General features: G+C 39.8%; 1 protein-coding gene across 1 annotated transcript in view; it reads left to right on the top strand.

The window, feature by feature from the left end:
• The first annotated feature begins 6,780 nt into the window (after positions 1 to 6,780).
• The window catches only part of wnt2bb (wingless-type MMTV integration site family, member 2Bb), a 43,318-nt gene continuing 22,398 nt past the window's right edge, over positions 6,781 to 27,700 (top strand). The window contains exons 1-2 of the mRNA XM_006628300.3: positions 6,781 to 6,846; positions 19,018 to 19,995. Of these exons, the coding sequence (XP_006628363.2) occupies positions 19,802 to 19,995 (194 nt within the window). The 5' untranslated portion in view covers positions 6,781 to 6,846; positions 19,018 to 19,801. The remainder of the gene's footprint in view (positions 6,847 to 19,017; positions 19,996 to 27,700) is intronic.

Here is a 27,700-nt window from a genome sequence, read left to right as displayed (position 1 = left end):
CACAACACAAGCAGAGACTGATAAACAGTGGTATCAGCTTGGCCTTGTGCTTCTTGCAGACCCTGATATTTGTAAGCTAGTTCAGGGGTAGCTCATTTTCAAACGGCAAGACTTTCTGTCACGTCCACATCAATGAGCTCTCTACTGTTGTTCCCGCTCAGCTATGTCACATTCTGGCAAATCAGTGTGGTGTGAATGAATGAAAGGATTTGGGATAGTGGAAGAATAGCTGCAGAGCAACACTCCACCAATTGGTAAACAGACACAGGCAGAAAAAGCCCTTCCTGGCAATAATCTTATCATGAAGTGTTGTTTTGTTGGAATGGTTGGTTAGTTTGCCCAGCACTTAAACCTTTAATGGGGACTTTCATCTAGTTCACTATTGAAGGTCTATCCATCCATCCATTTTCTGACCACTTGATCCAATACAGAGCTGCTGGTGAGCCAGAGCCTTTCCTGGAAAGCACTGTAACCCCAATAACTTAGTGTGACTGGTAAATCTGGGAGGGAAACAAAGCACTAGAGGAAACCCACATGAACACAGGGAGAACATACAAACACCATACCAGGTGCACCCCAGGAATTGAACCAGGGCCCCAGTGCTGCATGGCAGCAATGCTAACCACTGCACCACCATGCCACTCTACATTTTTCAATAAAGACTCAGGTGGACACTGGCAAATTTACCAAGCCTTATCTAATACTTCCAGCATGGCAGCACTTCCATATCAAATACTTCAAAAAAACTGCTTTTCTTTGCTTTTCTGAAGTCTTGAATTACTTTTTCATAAATAGACAAAGAAAATACATCTGGGACTCATACATTTCCACACTGCACCTGTTATTTATGAAAAAAATCTAATTTGGCAGGAACTTTTATCCAAAGTGACTTAAATATACTTTTAAGTGAATTTAGGGTTTCAGTAACTGCAACAGTATCTGAAAGATGAGACACAAAGATTTTGCATTACACTACATACAGTTTTTACTTGTAATTATCTTGCTTACCTCCTAACAATTTAGGTTTTGGTTTAAATGAGTTGACGTGGGCTAAATGATAAAAAAACAGGGAAATATTTTAATGCCACTGTAAATGTTTCATGCTCTTGTTTGTCCTGGGGCTCTGTGTGAGAAGAGGAAGCAGGATTTTGTGGTCTTTTGCCAGTGTTCATTGGTCCCTTATTGTGAAAAACTACTTCATTAATCTCCTAACTGACATGTTCATTCCATCTACAGCATGAGAGAAGGCCAGGGGCTGAACAGGAGCCAGAGAGTTGCTTTCTAAGTGTTGTTCAAGTAGATAAATTCATCAGCATGTGTAGGCTGCAAAGGAACAGATTAAGGTTTATTCCATGGTGAAGAGACACCTGAAGAAGGCTCCACAGTCGAAATATTGTGTCTCTTTTCTTTTCCTTTCTGCCTGGAATAAACCTTTACCTGTTCCTTTATAACAATGGTGTTTCTTAAGTTGTTTGAAATCTCCAACTTTGGAATAGAAATAAGAACAACTTGCAAAGGTTATGACCCAGCAGCTTGCTGGCTCAATTAAAGATTAATTTATGAAAAGAGCTTAGCTACAATGCAAACTAGGTGTGGACCTCCAGGCTCAGGATTGGGCTCTTCTGGTGTAGTGAGTAAGCCTTTGGTCTAATGTTGTGTCCCTGCTGCAGACACTTCTTGAGTGAAGGGGCTTCATAACTTCAGTTCAGCAAGACTGTCTTAAACCACTGATTACAAAACAGTTTTCTCAAGACTGCCTTACTCTAGCAGGAAATCTCTTTGTTTCTCTTGCAAACCTAAAGCCATATTAAAAAGAGTAAAACCACCTCCCACCTAAAGCAGTGTGACCGTTGCGGTTCTGTGCAGGCCTGTGCCCTCACCGCTCCATCCCACAACACCTGGGACACGAACCCAGGTCTCTGGCATAATACAATAGGGAACCAGCTGAATGAGCTAAAGGAGACTTCCCCCAACCCAGGTGGCTGAGGTCCCTGCTACGCATAGGGTGATGAAATCATTGTGCCCAAACTAGCTCTGCTACACCATCAGACACTCCTTTGCAACACTGATAAAAACTATTGTGTTTTTGCATTGGTTGTGATGTTGCATGTGATGTGATGTACAATAAGTTGTAGAAATTGAACAATACCTCCTAAACATGTTCTGTATGCCACTGATTTGGCAGGCTCTATAGCTGCAGGGACCATCTGTGAAGTCTAAGCCAGCAATGTGATCTGTAGCATTACCAGCCATCATTTCAGGCTGGCCCTTGAGTGGCTGGGCACCTAATTCACTGATATGGATAAGCTGGCCAATTGTTCTATGAAATAAGTGAGGCACATTGGTGCAAACAAAAGGAATACTTGGAGGCTAAAGAGAAGTACTAAAAATTGCATAACTTCAAATCCCCCAGTGATCTAGAGATGCAAAAATAAGTGTGACACCTTATGTCTTGAATTAGTTCCACTGGACATCTTATCAAGTCAAGATGAATAAGTGTTCGGTAGACTCAGAAATGATGCCATTGTCAGATACTGTATATGTATAGTTTCATTCTCTAAAACTAGTCAATAACATTGGTTGAGATGGGTGGGGTCTCGACACAAAGAAAGTGAGCTCCATTGTAGCTCTTACATACTGAGAGGCATTAAGAAGCTGTTGAGCTATCAGTGGACACTGTCTTTCATAATGAGTAATGGAGCGCTTTCATATTTAATGCAATAGTGGATATGTAATCCACTTCCATGTAGATACAAATTTTGTAAACTAAAGCTCTTAGAGAACCATTTCATAACCTAGGGCATGAAAAGGGTCTCCTTTAAAAGGAAATTATCATTCTGTGATTCAACTAACTTACTTCTTTGACTTACATTCTATTAATGTTGCTGTTCATCTTGAAAATCATCTTGAGTCATATTGGGCATATTCTTTTCCAGATTTCAGTATTTACTTCCATCAGGGTAGTGAAAGCTATTATTAAACACACATTAGGAAAATAATTCATTAAAAAAATAATACCTCAAATAATTGCACCGCAAATCAAATGAAAAAATACCTTCAAAATATCTTGATAAATTATATTTTCCTTCTCCTTTTCTGGTGTAAAAAAAAAGGTTTTCCACAATTTTCTGTATTAAATGTCAAACTGTCAAACAGCTTATTTTTTCATCCTCTTTTGTATTTTGCTTTTGGAGGGAAATGAATCTTTAATATCTTGCAGGCCTTTCTTGTGCATCTCTTGATGTAAAATGTCTGTACACCTTTCATGTTCTCTTATGCCATTTGTGTTTATTTTAATAATTGGACATGAAGCAGAGATGAGTGCAAAACACATATTTGACTTTTTTATTTTTCAACTTAAACATTCTTCAAAGTTTCCCACGGTCTTTTCAATACTAACTACGGCAAGTCGCCAAGGACAAACATAACACACCTGGTATTTATTTCCGCTAGCACCAGAAAGGGGTCCATACTGTATTTGTCTAACACTGAGAGCAAGACATTTCACATGAATGGTTTATCACCTAAAACACAATCCTTTGCAAGGGGCCCAGTGTGTATCTACAGTTCCCGTTAATATCCACAGTCCTGCTTGAAAGATTTCAGAGATGGATCTCCAGGAAATATTCTCATTTGTGCTGTCACATTGTCATCTCTCATCTCATAGCTGTGTTGAGCTATCAATGGACAACATCTGTCCTCATGAAAATCATGAGGACATATTTTGACATGGAATGTCATCACCTCAGGATGGGCACACTGGAAAAGCAGTAAGCAAGGTCGCAGGACGTGATCAATGTAGTTCCATGTAATGATGTTACCATTAACCACTACACATGCTGTTCTGTAGCAATAAGACTCTCCTGCCAAATCCATTGCACTTGGATTTCCTCATCAATTTGTTTGCTTGTCTGTTTAATTATTGATTCAAAAGATAGAATATCATTCTGCATGTCTGCCCCACACTTATTCACACTGACCTCTATCATGGTGCTTGACCCAAAGCCTTGATTAATCTCTGAGGATAATGCCACTTCACTGCTGGCGAGTCCACCTGAGGTGTTGTTCACTCGATAGGAGGAGCATATGCTTTCCTCTCCATGTTTTCTTTCTGTTTTCTCCAGGCCTGACCTTAAACAGATTGTCTCGTCCCATCACAAATCAGCTCCCTCAGTAATTGGGTGATTTTATCGCTTTTGCAATAAAGTCAATTGAGTATACAGTACAGTATCACAGTCGTAAACGCTCAATTAATCATAGTGGTGCTAAAAAAAATAATTTCTGAAATTCATTTATTTCTTTCATGAAACAGACATGCATAAACAGTGTTAGATTTATTTTCATGTTCAGTACTGTATATACAGTATGTGTATCATATATAACATGCAGTCTACTATTTCTGGGATATTATATCACAGTATCCTGTCATATCTGGGGTTCAAGAGGTACTGCATGAGATTGGAGATGGGGAGTGGCAGACAGACAGACAGACAGCCTGACAGTCAGGCTTGTCTAGACATAGTGTATACTCAGCTAGCAGAAAAGTAATTTCTGCTTACAAGGAAAGTACATTTTAACCATTGGGAACGTGGTTCTCTGAGCATTGGATCTGACATTCTTTGCATTAAAGGGGAAGCCTTTCGTTGTCTCTCACGACATGTTGTTTTAGCCCAGCCGTGCTCACCAGATCCCACACTCTGGAATAAAAGATCTGGGAAAAGCCCATTCGAGTGTTGTGCGTGAGAATTGTTACACACAGCTCCCAGGGCTGTTTGAGCCATCGAGTTAAGCACCCCATTCACACATGCTATTGTACCAGCAGGCACTGCAGGCAACAAGCCATTGTTACGAGACTCCTAAGCGTGCCTTACATTGTCGCCCATTGTATTTGGCTTATAAAATTTACACTGGCCGAGGAGTGGGAACTGGGAGTTTCGTCAGTTTAACCCTTGCTGCCACCTTTTTTACTGGTGGATCAGGCTCACGAGAGGCATCTAGTGAGATCTCAGTTTTACAGATTGGGGGTTAGAACCTGGGCTGCAACAGGAAGGAGCTACCAGGGGCTGACTGCCACTTATTCACACCCCGCCAGAGATGGGTAGAGTTTGAGATCGTTTGAGATCGGCTGGGAAACTGATGCTTCACCACATACAAGCAAACCTTCTGCAAAGTTGGGTGTCCACAAGTCTTTGGATATGCAGTTTGTTCCCTGGGATTCCAGGGCAAGTACAGTAGAATCAGAGGGTCTTGCCACACATCCAAGCATATAAGATTCATGCAATTAAAATATATATGGATATCTTAATATATCATATATGTAATTATAATACTTTCAGATATACTAATATCTTCATAGATAGATCTTCATAGATGAAATGGTTTGTACCCTTCCCCTGATCTGTGCCCTTATAAAAACGTAATCCCTGAGTGGGTTTGAAAGCTACTGGGTCTTAATCATTGAATCTTTGCCTGAAATTCACTAGCAGACCTTACAGAGACATGTGTATTTATTCCACTGTTATTGCACACATGCAGAAGCCACTCACCTTCTTCTCGTGCCTTGTTTAGGCACAACTAAAGTAGATTTGTCACACTGAAAAGTGTGCATACAGTTGTGACTATTCTGTTTTTATTTCTACTGTAATAAACTATTTTCTTTTTTCTTGTTTTTGCACCGAACGTGTGAAGTGATTTGTGTATATAAGAAATATTAATTGCCTCTTTAAAGTGTTAGGCGTGCAAGCTTTAAAATGCTGTGTGAAACCGGTTAAGGCTGATTACTTTTGCAAGGCCTTGTAAAATCCATGTAAAAACATCACTACACATCCGCCACTTCTTCCGATTGCTTTTTTTTTCCTGGACCGTTACCAGTAAGAGGAATTTCAAGCAGAACCCATGTGGTGAGACAAGTCAGATATGAGGATAAATCAGAGGGTAGTTAAATGGAGTTTGCGATACACCAGACATGTGTTCGGAGCCAGCCAGAGGCAATCTTCCATGCCTCACACCTGATTCACAACTGAGATGTCTAAAATAGCCCAGCACTCACAGAAAGGATCCTCAAAAGGATGCCATAAAGGGATGACACTGCGTTCAATTCATTTATCATGGGGGTGTTCAGCTTTCTGAGTGGGGTGGAGGGGGCTGGTAAAAGCTTTGGTGTTGCTGTCAGTTCACCTGCTGTGGGTCTTAACTGGCAGGGCTGACGGCATGCCCCAGCGATCTTGGAACAATTTGTTATAGAGTTGTCACTGTAAAATCTAATTCTGACTGCCCGTCCCGGGGATAAAGACAGAATGGGTCACATGTGGTGTGGATTAATCTCTCCGGACTCTGTCTGATGGTGATGTAACCAAAGGGGACATTGCTTGGGAGCTTGCCTGGTGTGTGTGTGTGTGTGTGTGTGTGTGTGTGTGTGTGTGTGTGTGTGTGTTTCGTGTTTGGGCGTGTATAACACAATGCAAAGGCTAGCCAGAGTCAGTACTGGCCTATTTTGAGAATTATAACTCCACTTTCTGGAGGCTGTACCATCTCCTGTCAACAGAACTATATATATATGAGACAATAAAGTAAAAAAAACACTGAGTATCTGTTAGGAAACCAAATAGGAAACCCTTTTTGTCACCTATCTCTTACTCCACCCACCCTTCACCGTCACTCGTGATATTTTTAGGGTTCGGCATTGTTGCTGACCTTTAGTTCAGTTTCCGACTAATGCTCCTGGATTTGTGCTGATTAATTAGAATCCAGCTGTTTATGCATGCTTCTCTTCTCCCACCAGGCCCCCAGACCCTGGCTGCCCGAAATCATCCTGTGCTCAACACTGGGAAGCATGCACAGGGAGCGGTAAGTAGCACAATTGTGTTCCGGTCGCAACTGGGCTTTTACTAACGACTACCGAACAAATTAAAGTAAGGAGACGCCTGAGGTCTTAGGCTAGTCTGGACAGCCTTACAGGAAAGGTCTCTCAGAGTGAACAAGAGCAGAATTCCTGTGTCTTCTCTAAAACGACAGAGAGAGAGAGAGCACTGATTTTATTTGGGCTTTTGCTACTGCTGCTGTTTGTGTTGTTTCATTTTTACTTTTTATTACCAGAGTTGTAAACTCTGACATTTTGCTGCGCAATTTACTCCAAAACCCTGCTAGGACAATTTCACCAGATGGCTGAAAATAATTAACGGTTTCATCATTTTTAAAAAAAAAAATTGATTTGTGTTTCACAATGTTTTTCTACAGTAAAGCCTTTCCTTTCCGATCGAAACAGTAATCCTGATTGAAATGTGAAATCCCTCGGTTAAAAATGATTGTAAGAACCACACTTAACGTTTATGCTCATGAACTTTAGCAAGGGAGGGCAATTTATTTCCTGTTAGAAAATCTTGCGGCAAAGAAGATGTCAAGTCTAATTACCATCTAGGTGCGTAAATTCCTTTTAAGGGCTGTGTCTTTTGGACTGGTTTGCTCTGTCAAAAAACAGAAGCTTGATCTCACAGGTAGTAAAATGGAGTTTAAATTCTAGTAGATTATTGTTGTATTTCTTGTGTTACCTTCTTCTTCCCTATTGTAGTTTGGTCCATAATAATTATCATAATTCATAATCATAATTGGTCCATAATCATTATAGCTTAATGCATGTTTTTTAAGTAATCATCAAGAAAATAACCAGTTAGCCCAATGCCTCTTACTAAACATTGATTTTGGTCAGCCATTTTATGATAAAGTTAGTTTCAATACACATGTAATTCCAGTATTAACAGATAGACTGGTAACTACATAGATGCTATAGAATTGAACTTCACAGAGCCAACCAAGGTCACTTTTACAGCAAACATCTAGTCAAGCCCAGAACTGTATTCCAGTGCTGTTCAAAATAACTTCAATTGGAAAATAACATGAAATATAACTTATTCAAAATTATTAAACTGTATATTATTTATTACATTTCAATTTTAATATTATTTAATTGTGTAAAAAGCATGCATTATATCCAGTGGGAATAGAAAATATTGACACCCTTGGACCTCCACCACATTTTGCTATGTTACAACCTCTGATTGCAATGCAAAAATGAAAATACAGAACTGAAAAAAGTATTCTCCCTTCTGAGACCTTAAGCATTTAATATTTAGTCCCTCGCTCTTGTGCAGTAATTACAGATTCAGGTCTTTTGCAGTGTGTTGTAACCAGGTTTTTACATCTTGTGGGACTAACTTTCACCCATTCTTCCTTACAAAATGCCTCCAGCAGTTGCAGGTTACTGGGGGAGTGGTGGCAAACTGCAACCTTCAATTCCTGCCACAGATTTTTTATGGGACTGAAGTCTGGATTTTCACTGGGCCACTCAAGGTCTTGCACCTTCTTTTTAAGGCACTTGAAAGTTGCGTGGGTTTTATGTTGGGGCGCATTGTCCTATTGAAATTCGAATCTCTGTCCCAGTTTCAGATTTTGCTCCAGGATCTGGTCCATCCATTCTACCCTCTGTTATGGGAAGCCTCTCCAGTCCCTGCCAATGAAAAGCATCCCCACAACATTACCTTGCCACTGCCATGCTTCAGTTCAGGCATGGTGTTTTGTGAGCAATGAGCAGTGCTCTTCTTTCACCAGGCATAAATCTTAGCATTAAGGCCAAATAACTCAATTTTTTTTCTCATCAGACCACAGATTTTTTTCCCAACATCTTTTCAGAGGCTCCTATATGCCTTTTCACATATTTAAGACAGGACTTCATGTGAGGTTTTTTTTTCAAATATGGCATTCTCCTCACCCAGTTTCTCCCATCTCAATGATGAGACATTGTAGGTCTTTGAGGGTTGTTTCTGACCTCTTGACTGCTTCTCTGACCAATGTCCTTCTTGTCTGGCTGCTGAGCTTTGAAGGGACAACATGGTCACTGAAGATTCTGAGTAGTTTTGTGTGTCCTCCACTTCCTAAGAATTGACTTAAAAGTGCTGCTTTGAATAATCAGTGCCTTTGGAATATTTTTTATATTCCCTTGCCCGACGTGTCTGTCTATAAATCTGTTCCTTTCGAAAGCTCCTTCATCTTCATATTGCTTTGTACAGTATGCAATGTCCAATGGTGGGAACTCACACAAACAGGTGTATTAAGCTTTAAAAGACAGATGTGTCCCATCTGAATGGTTAACAACTTTAATTGCACACAGGTGGATTTCAACATATTGAGCAAATTCTAAAGGCAACTGGTAAAGGCAGAGCTTATTAAGGAGCGTTAATGCTAAGGTGGTGAATACTGTTCCAATGAAGATTTTTAGGGGTTTTATTTTTTAAATATTTTTTTAGCTCCAATCGTTTAAACACATTGATTTTGTAGAGGATGCTGCATGGATCAAAAGGCGAAAAATATGTACATCTATTGAGTTCCAGTTGTTAACAACAAAATGTAGCATATTACAATGGTGAGGTCATTTCATTCAACACCCAGATTTTTACACCCAGAATATTCAGAATTTTAGAATTGGTGAAGAATACCAATAGATTTTGCAATACCTCAATCTGGACTTTGAGCAGTTTAGAGGTCATTTGCAATTTGCTGCTGAATTGCTCAACCAGTGAAAGTGTCTGTTTGGAAACAGGCTGAAAGCCGCAATCGAGACAGAAGGAACCTTCAAACCTGGTTAGATTTAGCTAGAAGCGACAAGGATCAGATGCCCAAGTCATGACTAATACCTAATGGCTGAGATGAGTTTTTCTGTTCAAAAGCAGTCTTTGTTAATTATTGAGGCCAAAGAGTTCGTTGGTCCAGAGAACATAGTTCCAGAAGTCTTGTGGGTCATCAATATGCTCTTTGGTGAATTTCAGACAGGCAGCAATGTTCTTTTTGGAGGGCAGTGGTTTTCTCCTTGCTATTCTTACATGAACACCATTATTGTTCAGTCATTGTCTGATATTTAAGTTATGAGCATCACATTTACAAGACAAGAGTCGTCTGCTGTTCCTTCTATGTTACTCTTTCTTGGATGTTGTAACTCTTTCTAGACTGATGAACATCAATAACGTTTTGTGGGGGGACCTCAGAGATTTCATAGTTTCTGGTATGACTACTGGAGACCAAACGCATTCAAAAGCTTTTTTGGAATTGTCACGATTGTAGTCCCTCCCCATTAAGGGCACTCTGGCTCGTTCACTTTTTAGTTGATTTTGTGCACCTGCTCCCTGTTCCTGCTCTCACTCTGTTCACCGAGTCGACCCTACATCCGCGGCTCGGGTGGCATTCACCTCCTAGGTGTCCTGATCCAGCCGAGTCCAGGACCTGGAGCACCTGGTTCTGTTCCCCCTTTCTTCTCCCCGACCCTTCGCCGGATACTGCTCCGGTTTCTAACTTTGTCATGTCTGCCTACAACCCCTCGCCAGGATTCCGCTCCGGCTTTTTACTTTGTTTTGTTCGTCTTGGATTTATCACCCGGCTCTGGACCTTCACCTGTAGTGGACTTCCCTTTGGACTCCCTTTTGGACTGTTTGCCTGGACCACGCCCCCCAGAGCACCTTCGTCGCGCCCCCGCCGGTTCCTCTACCAGCCCAGTTCTTCGTCTCCCTCCTGTGTGTGTTCACTCCCTTCCGGATTGTGTCGTCTGCATAGAGTCCTGAAAGACGCTTCATAACAGGATCTGGTTACTATAAACCCTATTGGGTATTTAGAGTGGTTTTGATTCAAGAAGGCTGTCATGGTAAAATTATGAAATTGCCATAGCTATCTATGGGGCTCAAAAACCTTTTCTCAGCACTGTATACAAATTGAGAATTGTAGAACACATCTTGAGGAGTTTTCATGAGAGAATGGACTGCAAAGGCATCACTACAGGCAGTGCCATCAGATGAGGACTGAATAGAACATCTGAGAGCATAGCTCTGTGCTTTTGGACTGCTTTGCTCTGTGAACAAAACAGAAGCTTGATCTCACAGTTAGTAATGTGGAGCTTAAATTTAGTACTATACAGTCTTATATTGTGCTTAACCAAACTTGTCTTTTACTTTCGACTACGACGGATTTCTTTGTCCTTAAAAAATATTATTGAAGCCATTGTAAATCTAGCCATTAATGCACCCATGTATTAAAATGTGGCCTTTTGTAAGCAGCTACAATACAAGAGTTTTTCATCACTATCTCTGCATTGTTCTTCCCTATTGCATATGGATAGCATCATGTTTAGCTGTGGAAAAATGACTTTTATATAATATCTCTTTAGACAGCTCAGAGTCCAGATAAGCAAATATCTAGTACTGGGATGGGATACTTCCAAGGAAAACCAGTTCATGGTGATAGTGGACCAGTAGATGGCACTCTTTCCTCTGGACCAGAATTCCCAGCCTAAATTACCTGTATGGTGACTGAGGATAGTGTGCTGTAACAGGTGCTGTCTTTTGGATGAGACGTTAAACTGACAGAAGACTGATGAGGTCAAGACTAGTCAGTCATTAAAGCTTTGTATTCAAAATTCCACTCTGACTACCTTAAATGAGACACTTAATTCAGAGGGTAAAGTATTTTCTCATTCTTCCACCTTGGCTCTGTTGTTAGGCCCTCCAACCAGGTGGTGTTACTCTTCAGTGGGGGGGGGGGGTAGTGAAGTTGTTATTATAAGAATAATTATTGTAATTATTGTAATTATTATTATTATTATTGTTGTTGTTGTTGTTGTTATTGTTATTATTATTATTAGGTGTTTTTTGTTAACCATAGCAGTCAGGATTATGAGTATGAAGATAGTACAGTATGCTGGTTCTAACAATAGAAAATTCACCTAATCATATACAGTAGATATCTATTAACATTTACAGACTTTTTAACTGAATATTACCATAGAATATTACCATATACATATTGGTGATCTTTAACTTGTAGGTTTGGGGGAATTTTAAAATGTAAATTTAAATGTAAAATTATTAATTTTGTGAGTCTTACATGTAGTCTGTAGGGGAGGCAGATACATGTCAGAGAGGTTCAGTAGGTCTTTCACAAAGTGTCTTTTGTGTTTTGTACAGGCAGCCTGACACCTTTTTGACTCCATTGTTCCAACATTAAGCTTTTTAATCATTCAATTTATTCTGCACTCTCAACACCATGCTTATAAACAGCACACTTACTTGTCACTCTAATGTCATATCCCAAAAATAAATGAATAATGGATGTGTTCTGAATGCAGAGAGCACTATGTCACATTAAAAATAGGTTTCATATGAGCTAATCTAGTGCCAAAGTAAAGGCCATATAGAGTTACCTTTTAAGGTGTTGGCCATTACATACTTATACAGTATCTGTAGTGTTTGTTTTAAATATCAGGCAAGTATGGACAATGGAATAAATATTGTGAATATTAAATTAGCAATTACAGTACATGTACAGTATACAGTATATTAGATATGTTAACATAGCTTTTTACAAGTATCAGTGCAATTAATCCCATGTATGCCTGGGATTTTCTAATCATATCATATCTGGCTGGCAGAGGGAACAGACAAATCTGTTCTATCCTCTGCGTTCTCACTAAAAGAACTGCCATTTAAAATTACATTTAAATCTTAAAAGCATTTGGACTTCTTATGATGGCATGCCATAACACCACAGAAAAGTAAAAATTAAAGTAATAACAAAAACTTGCTTATAGCCAAGTAAGAACAGTCTAAAACTCTAGGATTTCTTTTTGTATTTTACTTGGACAGTAAATAAAGGAGTCAGTTTACCTTGTATCTGGAATAGCAAAAAGTCACAGATTAAGGTCATAATTTCAGGGAAAGTCTAAGTACTTTTTAAACTGTTGTCAAACTCATGAGACTCAATACTATCTGTGCAGACAGAGTTAACATTCTCTGGGAAAGGTTCTTAATTAAGTTTTTGCTTTAATTCATTAATTTCCATTGATTGATTAACCCCTATGTCAGATGACCTCCAAAACTTGATTTGCCCCTAAAGAGGGCTTTCCAGCCCTTCTCTCAGAGAGCTCCAATCCAGCCAGATGTACGTCTCCTGCTTCTGTAAATGATTGATCAAATTAGCATGTAGTCTGTTGAAAGTATAAACTCTTTGTTTCTAGAGGGCTTAGGAGTTAGGTTCCAAATGACCATTTGATACTTAATTTAATTAATCGTCTGTTCAATTAATCCCAGTTAAAAGGTATGTAACAATTGACAGCCTTTAAAAAGTGCTGGATTGATGCTTAATGGGGATTCCCCTTTTCCAGTACATTAGTTGTTAATAATTTTTCTGCTTACCTATCTCTGTCTAACTATCCATCTATCTTTTTAACTACTTTGACCGTCTGTTGCAGTTTCGTAGCTAGTAACACTTACAATGAATCTGCATGTAAATGTTTAGTATTCACAAAGGAGAAATAAAAAAATAGATTTATTTCTGGTTAAGGACTTTAGTCAAAATAAAATGTTCTACAGCTTTGTTGCAATGTTTGAAAGGAGTAGTTGTGGTTAAGTCTGTTGCAATAGTTTAATTTCCAGAAAGAATAGTTTTGCCATTAGTGTGTTTAGACTGCATTGTCAGTACCGATAAAAACAAATGTGTATACAACACCTTTAAAAGTCCTTATGAAGCACTTTAATACACTTTATTAATACATTAATACACATATCACACATGTCACAATAAAATTAAATTAAAAATTACAAAGCTGAAGACAAAAGAAAATACAGAAGACAAAACCGTCTAAAAAAAGCCTTTCTTAAATGTTGACATGCTGGATTTAAAAGCACTTAGTGAGTCTCTGATTGCTTTCAGGGTGATGTTCCAGTGCTCTGGGGTTCATCAGTAAGAGGCCCTGTCACCCACAGAATGTGGCTCAACAGTGGGGTACATAATAGACCAGAATCCTTTGAGCAAAGAAGGGGAGTAATGGGATAGTATATCCCTACGTTCAATGGAAGCATGCCATGCACAACCCTGAACATGAGGAGAGATTAAGCTTAATACCTAACGGAAAGCCAGTGCAGGGACTCCATGAGAGAAGTGACAAGATCACTTTAGCGTATTTAATTTGTTAAGTTAGATTTAGAGGCTCCTGCAAGTAAGACATTACAAAAGTTCTTGAAAAGGTACAGTAAATATATGAAGCAGTCTTTCTACAAGACGTAGCCTGGCAATATTTTCAAAATACAAAAACAAAGTATTTACAATATTAAAATTTGTTAAAGATGGAGTGTGGGAAATTACTGGTTACCTTGTAAAAACTAGACTGCCACACAACACACAAGGATTTGTGTTATCTTTACATCATATAATTTTAAATTATATTAATTTATATCAATGATCTAGATACCAAAATTGACATAGAAATTACAAAGGAATTTTAAATGTTACTCTTAATCTTTAAGAAATTATTCTTTAGAAATTTTACTTAAGGTATAATTCAAGACTGGGCTTGTTGTTAACAAGCACAGAGTGTTATGTGCAGGAGAAAGATACATTTAAATTATCAGGAGAGAGATACATTGAATAAATTAATAAACTAAAAAAAGATTTAAAGAAAACTAAAGAAATGTGCAATAGTAAGACTTCATTTAGAATATTGTGTGCAGTATTGGTCACCACTTCACAAATTAAGTTGGGTGCGATGGAATCAGTCCAGATACGAGCAACCAGACGCATTCCCAGGTTCAAAGGAATGTTTTAGACTTGAACAGAGAACAGAACAAGATACAGTACACATATTCAAACATATTGCCAAAGTCAACCCAATGGACTTCTTCATAAACAACATTGAAATATGAATGAGAGGGGACAAGTGTAAACTGCATGGGAGTGCATTTAAAAATAGTGACAGGAGGGACTTATTTACACGAAGGGCTGTAGGAGTACAGAGCAACTATGATGTTGAAGTCAATACCCTGGTTTCTTTCAAGAAGCAGAATGGATGAGATCCTCAGATCAATTACAGTAGCTACTGTATTAGCAGTGCAATTATGGGTTGAGTGATCATCTCTCATTTGTAACTTTTAAGATAATGTGTTTGACTTATCTTGCTCCTTTTAATGTTAGTAACTTGGTGCTCAGGGTCTCATCCATCTGTACCTTGAAGGATACCATTTAACCTGTGGCAACAACATGGCTGAATCATGTTGTTCCAGACTCCCACAACCTTTTGTGTAAAGACAAGCCACATGCTTAATGCCCTAAATACACTTTCTGCTTAATTTCAAATTGCACTAAAACAGGAAATTATTTTAACAAGGTGTATTGTAGAGCACAAGATGTAATAAAAATATTAAGGTCCCTTTAAAGTGACTTGTTCCGTTGTTGAACCGACTTTGACAGCTGCTAATTGCTTTCCCAGTCTAACCAGAGGTCGGGGCGCTGTTCCATTAAGGTGATGACTGACGATTCATTAATTCAACTGTATGAGGCGTGCAGGTGGATAAACCTTAAAATGATAGATTACTCGATAGATTACACTTTGGGGGGGCTCACGCTTTGTGAAACGTACAGTAAGAATTAATGACGTTTCGCAGATGTACTGTATTCTTGTTATTTTTAAAATGTGAAGAAATTGATCAGCGCGTACAAGCCCTAAATGGTTAAAAAATAAACCCTTTAGATTTGAAACCAGGTTTTATAGTGAGGTAGTTTCTGAGCAACACAAATGTAAAGGTGGAATAACACTGTATTAAGCCTGTTTGTAACATCAAGGTGTACAGGTATCGCCCATTGACTGTTCTTAACGATAGGGCTGTTGACAAGCTGTGCTTCTTAGTTACACCTCCAGTTGGAAGTTGAACTTGAATGACCGTTAAATACTGTAACGCTTACGGCCGACAAGCACTGTGTAAAGAGCCGGCGTGCCAGAGCAGGTGACGTCACCGCCCTTCCCTGTGATAGCAGGACTACAGCTACTGAGCTGTAGAGCGGTCTTTCTTTAGCTCACGGGGCTAGGTCGCTGCAGAGAGACGCGGAAGTCCCGGGTTCGAGCCTCCAGTCGGGATGGGGCCGACCAGATGCGGCAAGGGCGCCCGCCTGAGCCCCCGTTGCGTTACAATACTAAAAGATAGTTTTTTTTTATTCTGTTGTGAACCTTAGCCTGGAGAGTTAATTATACTGGAAAAGAAAAGGGTATTCCCTTTGAGGGACAGGATAGTTCCCAGATTACACTCAGTGTAAACAATTGTCAGAATATTTACATCTTGATTTGAATAAAAGTTAAACATCACTTTTAATCGCAAAACCTAGTTGATTACATGTGCCCAATGATGTACAGAATTGCAACCGGGAATCCGTGCCTGTAATATGGAAGCCGCCCTTTTACGCTTGCCAAGATATTTTGCAAACAAATACAAAATTCCTAGAAAACAGACTCCAGTAATTTATGTTTGGGGGAAGAAAAAAAAACGCTGCGATTCGTGACAGAGTTGTTCTTGGTGTGATTATTGATTCTCTTGTATGAGACGTTTGGATCACGTTTTTACGCACGGATCGGAAGGTTCAGCGAGTCGAGAGGTGTAAATCACCGAGAGGAAGAGACCAACCACAGCGGTCTATAGACTATGCAAAGGTGTAGACAGTAAGACGCAGAAGTGGAGGCTCAGGTGGTGTTTGGGCTGAAATTGGAGTCGGCGGTATTTATACACAGTCTGCACCATTAGTGTTGCTCGAATCTCCCTATACATAAACACGCACACAGAGGGAGTATCGTTTTCCTGGCGGAATGCATCCCCGAAGGATACGGGCTAGTCTTCCATGGCGACCCAACGTTCATCCGTTGTCTTATCTGATCAGTGCCTTAAATGTATTCGAAGATTTTGAAGACATTATTGTGACTTTAGCGTTTCTAGTCTTATTTTTTATTTTACTTTTAATTTTAATTTTTGCACATTATTGCAAAGCTGCTCACGTCTTTCAAAAGAGTATTACATTCCGTCTTTAACCAGTGTTGCGGACTATTGTCTTTGGCCATTGCACAGTATTTTCAGTCCTGTATTCTCAGACATTTTCTATTGCGTGGATGTTAGGACCTAGTTAAACGGCCCTTATTCGAGTATCTATCCAAGACAGATGGGGGGTCACTTGGTTTTCTTGATCCCTGAAAACTGACTCTTACTGACCTTTTTCATTCACTGGAAGGAAGATCTATTAAAGCTAGTATTCCTTAATTTCACACCCCTGCATAGTCTTATCGAATTTTTGCTTCAAATGTAAACGGGACTTTTAAAACGTTTTATACTCTTCTATTTTTTCAGTTATACAGTATATAAGCGCTGTACGACTGTTGCGTTTTCAGCATTTAGTGGTTCAAAATGTTAGAAGGAATACTAAAAGAGGACATCGCACTGTAAATCAGACTTAACGCGATATGAAACAGTTATTGTTTTAAATGATCTACAGTAGGTGGATAGAGACATGCGACAAGTCCCGTTTGTTTCAATATCACTGAATCCGATCACATGACGCTGTGACAGATGGAGATTGATGAAGGACGGAGTGGGGAGTGTGTGGGGGGGAACATCTTGCCTTTTGAGAAGTTCTGGACGTGAGGTATCACAGGAATGTTTAAGACATGTATCATTACTGAGATCAGCCCCCACGCAACTATGACTCCCCTGTCGTAGTCAGACAAACGCGTAGTTTCTGACAGCACCTAAGTAACGGGGATTAAGCGGAGAAGGAACTGAGTGCTTCGTCGTCGTTCTCTGGAGTTGAATGTTAGAATGTTAAGCATGTAGGTTCACTCAATTGTATCCTGTGTCATATGCAGTTAATCTTTCCCGTCAGTGTTCAATGGTGACATCACTTCAAAATTTATAGTCTTATTTAGAGAGCAAATGAGAACGTCTTGGATATTCGCGTAATTGAATTAATTGCATGGATTGGGCTATCCAATGTTGTCTTTTCCACGGGAACGTTAAGAAGTTTCCACAGAAGTTAAGGTTTGAGAATTATAGCAGCTGGGACACTAAATAAACACCATTCATGTATACTGTAAATTTTAGGCCTAACCACACTAGAGAAGACATTTAGTTAACTCTCCTCTGGTGACGATTCAAGGTTTGAATGCGAGCTGAATTAATTAGCAATTTCTGATTTTTACATATCGTGTGAAAAACACAGACCATGTACATTTTTTTCTTTTTGTGGAATGATAAAAGTTAGTGAACGTGTAGGCCTGTTTTGAAGTTCGTTTTAAGTTCCTCTCATCACAGTCAAACATATAATATATACTCCTGCTTTATTAATCATTTTAAAACAAGACATGTTTTTATTTAGTAACAGCAAAGTACGCACTTTTAAATAATGCATAAGGGAACACATAACCGGCAGTACAATTTTCCCCGTAGTGCTAGTGTGGCTTTCTGGGGTGAGCGTCTGTATCAGGCCCTGCTCGGTGCAGTGACCCTACCAGATAACACTGCGTGCGCACTCCAATAAAATACTAACTTAGGTTTGAGTCACATGCTATCTCTGTATCAAGTCCTTTATCATATTAAATGGCATTGCAAGTTTTGGTCTCTTGACAGTCTCCTGTCTTAGACTGAAGAATGCAGCCGTTTTCCTATGCTTTTCAATATTTCTAAGGCTGACAAAGATACGTTGTGTGATTAACTCACAAATACCAATAAATCGATTTCTTCAGCAATGAGGTTTGTTAAAAAAATAAGATCCACGCGACTGACGTGAAACATTCCCATTCTAAAAATGGGCGATGATAAAAAATTAGATATCTTTGGGGGGAGTGAATTGAAGTTTGAATAAACCCAAAGACTTAGTCGCGTTTTTCTTTCTATAACCGTTTACCCTAAAAGACTAAAAACATCGACGAAGCAGAGATTTACAGTGTTTGTGACACCATTCGTGAGCACTTCCGCACTAATGCAGCAAAGGTTAACCCTCCCTATAGATTAATCGCCTCCAATCTCGAAGTATTATCTCTGTCTTTAATCCGATTTACTGTTTCTGGCATCTTCAGTAGAAGATTTGATTCTCCAGGCGTGTTCAAGTTACCGGTCAAAAGGGACTGTGGCACGAGTTGCGTCAGTATTGAAATGTCTGTTATGTGCTGTTTGACAGGGGTGTCTGCGGGTAGCCGGGTTCCTGCCTCCTGCCCCAACGGATGACACCTCTGCACTCCTCCCTTCCCTACGAAAACGCACGGCAGCGCATCCCACACAGCAGCCAAAGGCATCCCTCCGTCCCCCACCGACACTGCCCAATGAGGGAAGAGATCCAAAGGGGCTGTCAACATTTTTTTTTGCTTTTTCCCCAACTCACTTTTACAGTTTCTTTAGTTCATCGCTTCGGTTTACCTCACACACAGGAGGACGAATGACCGTTGGAGGAGAGGAGAAATGTCTCTTTGGAGGGAAAAATAAAAAGGTTTAGAGGAAGGGCTGTTTTTTTTTCTTTTTTTATAAAGGAGCAAAGCTTGGTATTAAAGAAAATAAACTCATCATCTGCTCGGGTAATGGGAGAGCGCCGTGCAGTGTCGGAGAAGAGACGGGACTTCAACGAAGCGAAGTCATGCTACTCGCCTGTTCCTGATAGTTCGGGCACCCGGTAGCCCTCCTGGACTGGGATTACAGTGACTTTCTTTAAGTACACGTCTCAACAATGCCAGCTGACGGAATTGTTTAGGTGGTACATCTTTCCCCCGTCTGGTGAAATGAATATTTAAAAAATAAAACAGTATATGTATAAATATATAGCCTATACAAGGGAATGGAAGGTATCGCCCGCACAACCCTTTTTGTGTGATTGATTTTCATCTTGTCCCAGTACTGAAAACATTCTTTGCACCCAAAGAACGCCTGTGTCCGGTCCCGTAGATAATCTGGGAAAATAAAACCAAAGGAAAATGTTTGGTTTAAGCAGAGGTCAGAGTTTTCACCGGCTTCAAAGCAAACCTTCTTCCAGCGCAGGGGGTGAAGGATTAAGGCATCTGCCCCGACCCGGAGCATCTTCTACAGACTCCAATACCACCTCCAGGCTATATTTCGCCTTTGTTCTTCTCCTTCTCACGCTCACGCCTCGAGTGGATTCTTCGTGGTGGTAAGTACTGCACGCCCCACATTCACTTGTGAACCCCCAAATCCCTCCATTTCCTTCTATTCTGCCGGGCTCGGGATGGTTTTAACTAGTGTTACATGTTTGTTTTTTGTTGCGGGTGTGATTAAAGTTAATACGGATCTACCTTAAATCCCCCCGAAGCACAGCAGGACTGTTGCACGTTAAAATAAAAGGCGCCCGACTGCTAAGGTGCTTATCTAAATGTGATTCTCTTCCGTTTTCCTATCTGTCTCTTCTCGTATTATTTTCTCTGTGCCAAATTAACATCAGCGTATTATCCGGACGAAAAGCGTGTTCTGGCATCAATCTAAGAAGTGCTTTACAATCAACATAAAAACTTGATTTATTCAGGGTTTTTTATTTTCCAATAAAAAATAAAAAATATTAACCAGTCGTAATAACCCTTTAGTTTCACATTTTAACAATTCATTTCTGTACTGTCGTAACCTAACCAGCAAGACTGTGTGTTAAGACTGTCCTTATTGGCATAGCACGTACCTACAGTATGCTGTACAATCAAATTACGTCTAATTCACTCAAAGCGCCGATTACCCCGTGTAGATGTATCAATTTAGTTCTTATCCTTTTGGAAACAATAGTTTTGAATGATATGTGCACCAAATGATTCATCAAAGCTCTTTTTAGTATGATCATTTTTAAACAGCAACGAGGCGTAATCACACGTTTTAAGGTTGTAGACTACAAGCGTGTGGTGTACAGTATATACAGTAGTATAATGACCATTTTAATTAATTCTTCTATAGGACTATAATGCAAATTCTTATTAATATAGTATAATTTATCTACAAAGATACCAGAAACTATTGTAATCTTAGTCGACAAATGCAACCCTACGTGCATGAAAAGGATTAGCACCTGTTGTGAACTACAGTCTCTTCTGTGCGATTGTCTTCCACGTCCTGAGCACAGAGCGGCGACTGGAGCACTATTTTCACTGAACAGAAGGAATGTCTTTGAGCTTCCAGTAGGTAAGAAGGCTTTTCGTCGGTATATACATATCGTTCTAGTGTTCATTTACAGTATAACGATATGGACTATGCATTATAAAGCCTCTACATGAAGTGCAAATCACCTATTTCTATCCTATCTCATATAATTGTAGCTCATGCATTATGTGCTGTAGCCTAGATTATTATTATTTTTTCACTTTAGACATAAATTAAAAGTCGAATTCAAAAACTTTCTAATGTAGTTTTCGCTACAGTGCCGGTCCCGACCCTTCAAACATAAGCGTGATATTTCACAATTATTTTTTTTCTTACTATGAAGTCATATAAACCTCTGCAACCAGGAATTGCAAATGAACACCTTTCTGGCAACTATTGTCGCGAATACATTCTGATGTATGTGTCCGAAAAATGCTTGCTAACCAGACGAAGTGAAAATTGAGAGTTTCATCAGTTTAGCCCAGACCTTTTCTCCGCTCTTGGATTCGTGCAGTAGCAGTCGTGCATTGTCAGCCTCCGTAGCTGGAGGTTAGGCAGTATCGGCAACATACACAGTAGCTACAAATGGATTGACTAAGGCTGCAGGCTGTAGACTCGAATGCAAACAGATAACTGAAATTTCCTACAGTGAGCGCTAGCCGACACCGCTGTATCTCGTTCATCATCGTGTCATTCTGTCCAAGAGTACTATTGTAGTAAGACCCTTGGTAATGATTATTATTCTGTCCACAAAAATGACACAGAATCGGAAATTTGAATTATAATATACTTTGTGTTTTGAAAAAACGCCTAATGTAGAAACTTTCCGTGAAACGACCAAATAAGAAACTGGTCAGTTACAATACCAAAAGCAGGAACCATGAGTCTGGTTTTCAGATTAGAATAACATAATTAAAAGTACTGTAGATATGATCACCAATCAACTGTACAGCCTGATTTGATATTCGTTTGGTATTGTAGGTAGGCACTAAAACACTTTTCTTATTCAGTCAACAAGCACTGTGTAGAATGCTGTATTCCAAAAACTGGAAGTGTCACATCGGTTATCTGGTTTAAAAAGCTACGATGTAAATACAATCAAGGCTGGATTGTATAACTAAAATGGCCTCTACCGTAGATTGATTGATAAGCAGCCTACTGCAGACTGATAGATTGATAAAATGGAGTATACAGTTAGGCAGTTCCTTGAATTGGACTTTTTCCATAATATGATATGATTTTTTTTCATATGGTTTCAACGTAACTGCATTTTGTTCTGGTTAGAACTAAGATCTTGGCATGTGTGCCTTGTTAAGTTGTGGTACATATGCTTTCAATGTGTGTGGCTCTGTGAATCACAGGCACACCTTAAACAGTCCAGTTTTTTGTATAAATTGAAGCACTTGGAAAACAAAATAAAAAGTTCCATAAACATTTTAAGTGCTATTATCTGCTTCACTCTCAGCGTGCATCCAGATTGTTGATCTTCCCTGTATTTTTAGAAATGTCTAGTCCCACATCATTCAGGTTAGAGCAAAGTACCTTTTCCCCAGTAGTCTTAAATCCAAATAGAAATATGGTGCATTCATTCTGGCACTATAGCATTTAGTGTTGAAAATGAAAATTCAATTGCCAATTGTCTTCTCAATGACACATCACAAGCTCCCAGGCAATGTGACAGATAGGTGCATGGCCCAGAAACAGACATGACTCAGAATTACCAAGAAAAATGTCTCCACATTGCCAATGTGAGATTATTTCCTCAAGTGTGGCTCTGTGTCTGGCTGAAACGCAACACGTGGTGGTTATTTCTGTTTGGAGAAACAGAAAGAAAGAAGACAGGTAACACCTTAAGGATGCTAAACAGCCAGGACACTGTGTTTTTTTCTTCTCTTTACACTTTTCAGCTTAGAAATAACGTTTAGTCTTTCAAATATAATACAGAAATATCAGGGCCATATTTAAAATAAGGATATGGTTTGAGTAGCATCTTAGAGCATAATTCATAAGCCTCACAAAGAAATGGCATGATTTAAATTTCCCATTAAAAGAAAAAGCTTTTCAAGAAGTCATGAGGCATGTTCCGAGTTTGCGTACAAATCAGAATTTTGGCTTTCTGGCTTTGTTTCCTTTCAAAACATGCTGCATAAGACAACTGGCTGGCTAATCCTAAAATAATAAAACCGTAAATTTAAGAAGGCCCCGCTGGCGACCCTTTTACCTGGCACAGCTGGTTGCCAACAGGCAGAAAGAAATATATCATAGAGCAGAGCAAGAGCAACCCTGCATTTACCAGTTACTGAACAAAGCAGAGATGCCAATCCAAATGGAAATTGGAAATTGTAAGTGAAACATAATTAAACTAGAGGGGATCTGTAAAGGATAAACTGTTTTGTACTGTACCATATGTCAGTGACAGACCCCACTTCTTTGTCTCAGTTTTCCAATGCAGTATAATACAATGCAGTATAATTTAAAGGCAATACACATTTGCTTAGGAAATGTCGCCAGGAAGATTTGTAAGGAAGGGTTATAATGTAAAGACTGATTCAACTGTAGACTTTATGATGTCTTGGTTGTTTGGACATGATCCATAAGCAGCAACCTCCCACTGTTATTTTTTCATTTAAAAGTCCTATGGAAGTTATTTTACCATGGTAAATGCCTACAGACCTTCCCCTCAGTCTTTTCATTTTTCCTGCACGCATTTAGTTCCCTTTGGATTATAATATAACCTGTGTTTGGGAAAGGATGCCTAACTACACTGTTTGTTTTTGTGTGGTCTTCCAAAGTTGTCAAGAGACAGGCTGTTCATCAGAAAAAAAATCTTGTCACAAGAAGGGTAGTGGTCATGCTCCGCTAAAGCATGAGTAAAATGTTGGGTGGGCAGTATTTTGGGATGGTACCACATTCAACACTAATGGTCTGCTGTAAAAAAAGGCAGTTAGCTCATCCAATGTGCAGGTAAAAAATGAAAGGGGGAAAGGCATTCCTAAAGGTCCACACAAAGTCAATATGTATAAACTACAATCTGAAGGTGTGCACAGGTGTTTACCATGGATTTTTAAAATAAATAATAATACTTTTCTTCATCTCAAAGGATCCCAGAGTTTTTCACATATGCAGTAGGAGAGGGTCCACTTCATCCACCCAGCATTATGCACTAACTGCTTTAATACAGCAGATTAAGGGGAGAAGTGACACATTTCTCCACCAGCTGAATTAAAGGAGAACATTAAGAAGGCCAGGTTGTATAAAGTCACGGTGGAATTTAGCCAAGGCAATCAGTTTACTACCCCTGCTTTTCTGACCCATCTTGGTGTAGTTAATGACCAAATGAACCTTAATTTAATATCTCATTGAAAGACAGCAGTTCCTAGAGTCCAGTTTCCCCAGTCACTATACTAGGGTATTGGTTTACCAATTGTAGTCCAAAGGGAAGAAACTACATTTCAACCAGTAACCGTATTTTCTGGGATGTTCCCCATCCCAGTACAGATCCAACTCCTTGCTTGCTTGGCTTCTGAAATCAGATGAGAACAGGTTATGAGGTAGTATCATTATCACCTCCGAATCAGGTCATGTTACTAGATTGTGTTATTCGCTTAAAGAAAAAAAGCTCAAATACTTAATTCATTGACCCCTTCATCAATGAGCTCTTAAGAAATGTAAATAGGCCTCTTTCCAGATAATGTGCTGTATTAACTGCTATTAGTTAATGTGTGTAATTCAATCCCAGACAATTTGCTAGACCACAGACGTTTCGCAGGAACAGCACAATTTCACCTGTGTCTTAAATCATGATGTTTTGGAAGCTTGCCATGTTTGAAAACCTCATTCGCCGCTGATGAATAAGTCTCGCACTGCAAGACAAAGCACAGATGAGGGTGGCTTCACAGAGTGATGTTTGTTGAGACAGTCTGAGACACCAGGGGTCTTGGCGGTAATCAGTCAAGTACTGTACATTGGGACAGGCAGAGGAGGCACTTGAGTGCATCTGTGCCGCCGTCTGTGATGGTGACATTTTTGAGACTGATCCTGGAAGCAAGGTTTTACTCAAGAGGTGTCAAATCCTACTCCACTCACTGCTCCTTGTTCTTGTTTGATGTCTCCTGGCACTCACTTGATCAGAATTCATTTACCCATTAAAGTATAGAACCATATTATCAGCTCCCTAGATTTATCAGAATGTTGCACCTTCTTAGATTATTAGCTGCTTTCTAAAGAGCATTAAAAAAATCCTTCCGAACAGTGAATGGAACCAAAGTATGTGGGGATGCATATCTGTGCTGCAAGGTTTTGCTTACTGTATAATGCTGCTTTGTCTTTTTTCCTTCATATCAACTTTGGTAGATGTGTTTCACTGGGCCACTTTGGCAAAACAGTGAATGCACCCAGCATAAAGTAGTGTTCACCCTCAGCTTCACAACCTATAAATAATAAATAAATAGTAGTCCTTACATTTATTTGTGTTTTCTGGACACTCCACTCAAAACAAGTAATGGGAACCCCCCCTCCACCATCACCAATGTGTAGCACCCACCTGGATTATGCAGCACCTTTCTACAGTATAGTGTCCCTATCACTATAGTGGGGGTATGACAACCCAGGAGCTCTCCCTACTGGTCCACTTCTTCCAGCAGCAACCTTAACTTTCCCAGAAGGTCTCCCATCCAGATACTGGCCAGGCTCATATCTGCCTAGCTTCAGTGGGTTGCCAGTTATAAGTTGCAGGCTGATACAGTTGCTAGTCCTCTGGGTTTGAAATAGTGTTTTTTGACACCTGTCTTTGTCCTGTGACTCTACATTACAGGAAGATGGAGACCTTGAGCAGTTTGAAAGACTGAAAAGACTGACATGTCTGAAGAAATAGATCTGATCCCAGAGCTTTTCACTTACTCTGGCCGTTGCTGGACAGCACACTTTCGGGTAACTTTTAGTTTAGTTTCGAGTCTGTCACCAGACGTGCTGATGTGCTGGAAATTGTGCTGTGGTTTTGTGACGAGGGTTTGCGTGCAAATGGGATTAAACACAACAGATCATATGCAAAGTAGTTTGTAGCCAAAAATGAATCTCATTCTGGCATCCAGACAGGAAAAGGCTTTAATAAGTGAGTTCCGACAAATATAAACTATGTTACCATCGGTGCTGGAACAGGCCTCTCTCTATTGGTTATGGATTGTGCCAAAGTTCATGTGCTTTGCAGAGGGTATGTGCAGCTGTACAAAGATAAGGGTAATCTGCAGATCAGTAAACTGAACAGTAAATTCAGTTTATGTGGGCATGGCAGTATGGCACATGAGTGGACAAGATTATATTTGACATCACTTATAGCTAGCCAGCACAGTGGTGCAATGATTAGCATTTTCAGGACATTGGGGTCCTGTGTTTAGTTCCGGTAGAAGGTTCTGGCCTGGGGTGCTATCTGTGTGGAGTTTGTATGTTCTACCCAAGTTCTCATGAGTTTCCTCCAAGTGCTCTGGTTTCCTCCCACAATCCAGAGACATAATTGGCTTAGGGGAACATTGGCCCTGGTGTGTTTGCAAGTATCTCGCCCCATGTACTGTATGTGCCCTGCGATGGACTGGTGTCCAGTCCAAGGGGCACTTGTGCACAGGCCTTGCACCTGTTGCTTGCTGGAGAGGCTCCAGTTTCCCTGTAACTCTGAATTGAAAGAATGAGTCAGAAAATGCATTGAAAGATCACTTACAGCTGCTAACGTTTTTACAAACCTTATTGCTGTGATCTTGCATTTATACAGTATGTACAGTAAAATGAATTGGACCAATGCCAAATAACGTGTTGGGCTCCTGCAAGTGTAAAGAGCTCAGTGAACAGAATACAGCGTGCATTTCAGAAGGTTCTGAAACATTTGCAGCCATTTCCTTCCTGTTCTGCAAGAAGGGTCACCTTCAGTTGAGGTTGCGATGAGGGTAATGATGTGTGAGATGGAACTGTACATTCTACCCATTTTCTGTAAGATTGAAATCTAGGGATAACCTTGACCAGGGATGATGGGATTCTGTCTCAGGTATTATACATGTATACTAATCCTCAAGTATTTCATCAAGGATGTAAAATCCCTGGTTTAAAGTTCTTACTATTAGAGAAGCTGTACCTGTATGTTTGTTTTTAGCTGTTTTTGTGAGAGACATCACACAGAAAGCTGCCTTCAGAACAGCACAGGAAGCGTGATCTAATCAAGAAGCTTAAAAGCCGGTCAGGATATGAACACTGATCATATCTGAGTGCGAAAGGGGCTCTGTCACATAAGAACCGGAATGAAGAACAATGTTGTTCTCACCTGTAGGAACAATGAATGCCCAGAGACTCCAGCAAGCATGGTGGTTGAGAGACAAGAAAAGGGAACAGGTGTAATTGTTTCTAGTTCATCCTTTGAATATTGAACCTTGCACTAATTATGCCATGTGATTTATTCTTTGTGGAGCCAATGATCCTGCAGTGTGGGTCTGTATTGTCAAACTGCCCTGAGTACTACAGCCATGTACACAGGGGTTATATTGAGGTAGTGTGGAGTTTAAAGGTGGGCTGCTCTGGGAGAAGGGTGTCTGATTGTGTTTTTATCATTCTGCACTTGTGGAAGCAGAGCTCTTAGGAACTACCTGCCTTAAACCTCTGAAAAGCAACTGTGTGTGAAGTAAAAGCAATTGACTTTCTTCGTTGTCCTGCAGAGACTAATAAAACACACTGCCACTTTTTCAAAAACGTATTTAATTAAG

Source organism: Lepisosteus oculatus, chromosome 5 (genome assembly GCF_040954835.1).
Source record: "Lepisosteus oculatus isolate fLepOcu1 chromosome 5, fLepOcu1.hap2, whole genome shotgun sequence".
NCBI classification, from domain to species: domain Eukaryota; kingdom Metazoa; phylum Chordata; class Actinopteri; order Semionotiformes; family Lepisosteidae; genus Lepisosteus; species Lepisosteus oculatus.
Note: the sequence above shows the minus strand (reverse complement) of the source record. Positions and strands in the feature narration are given on the sequence as shown.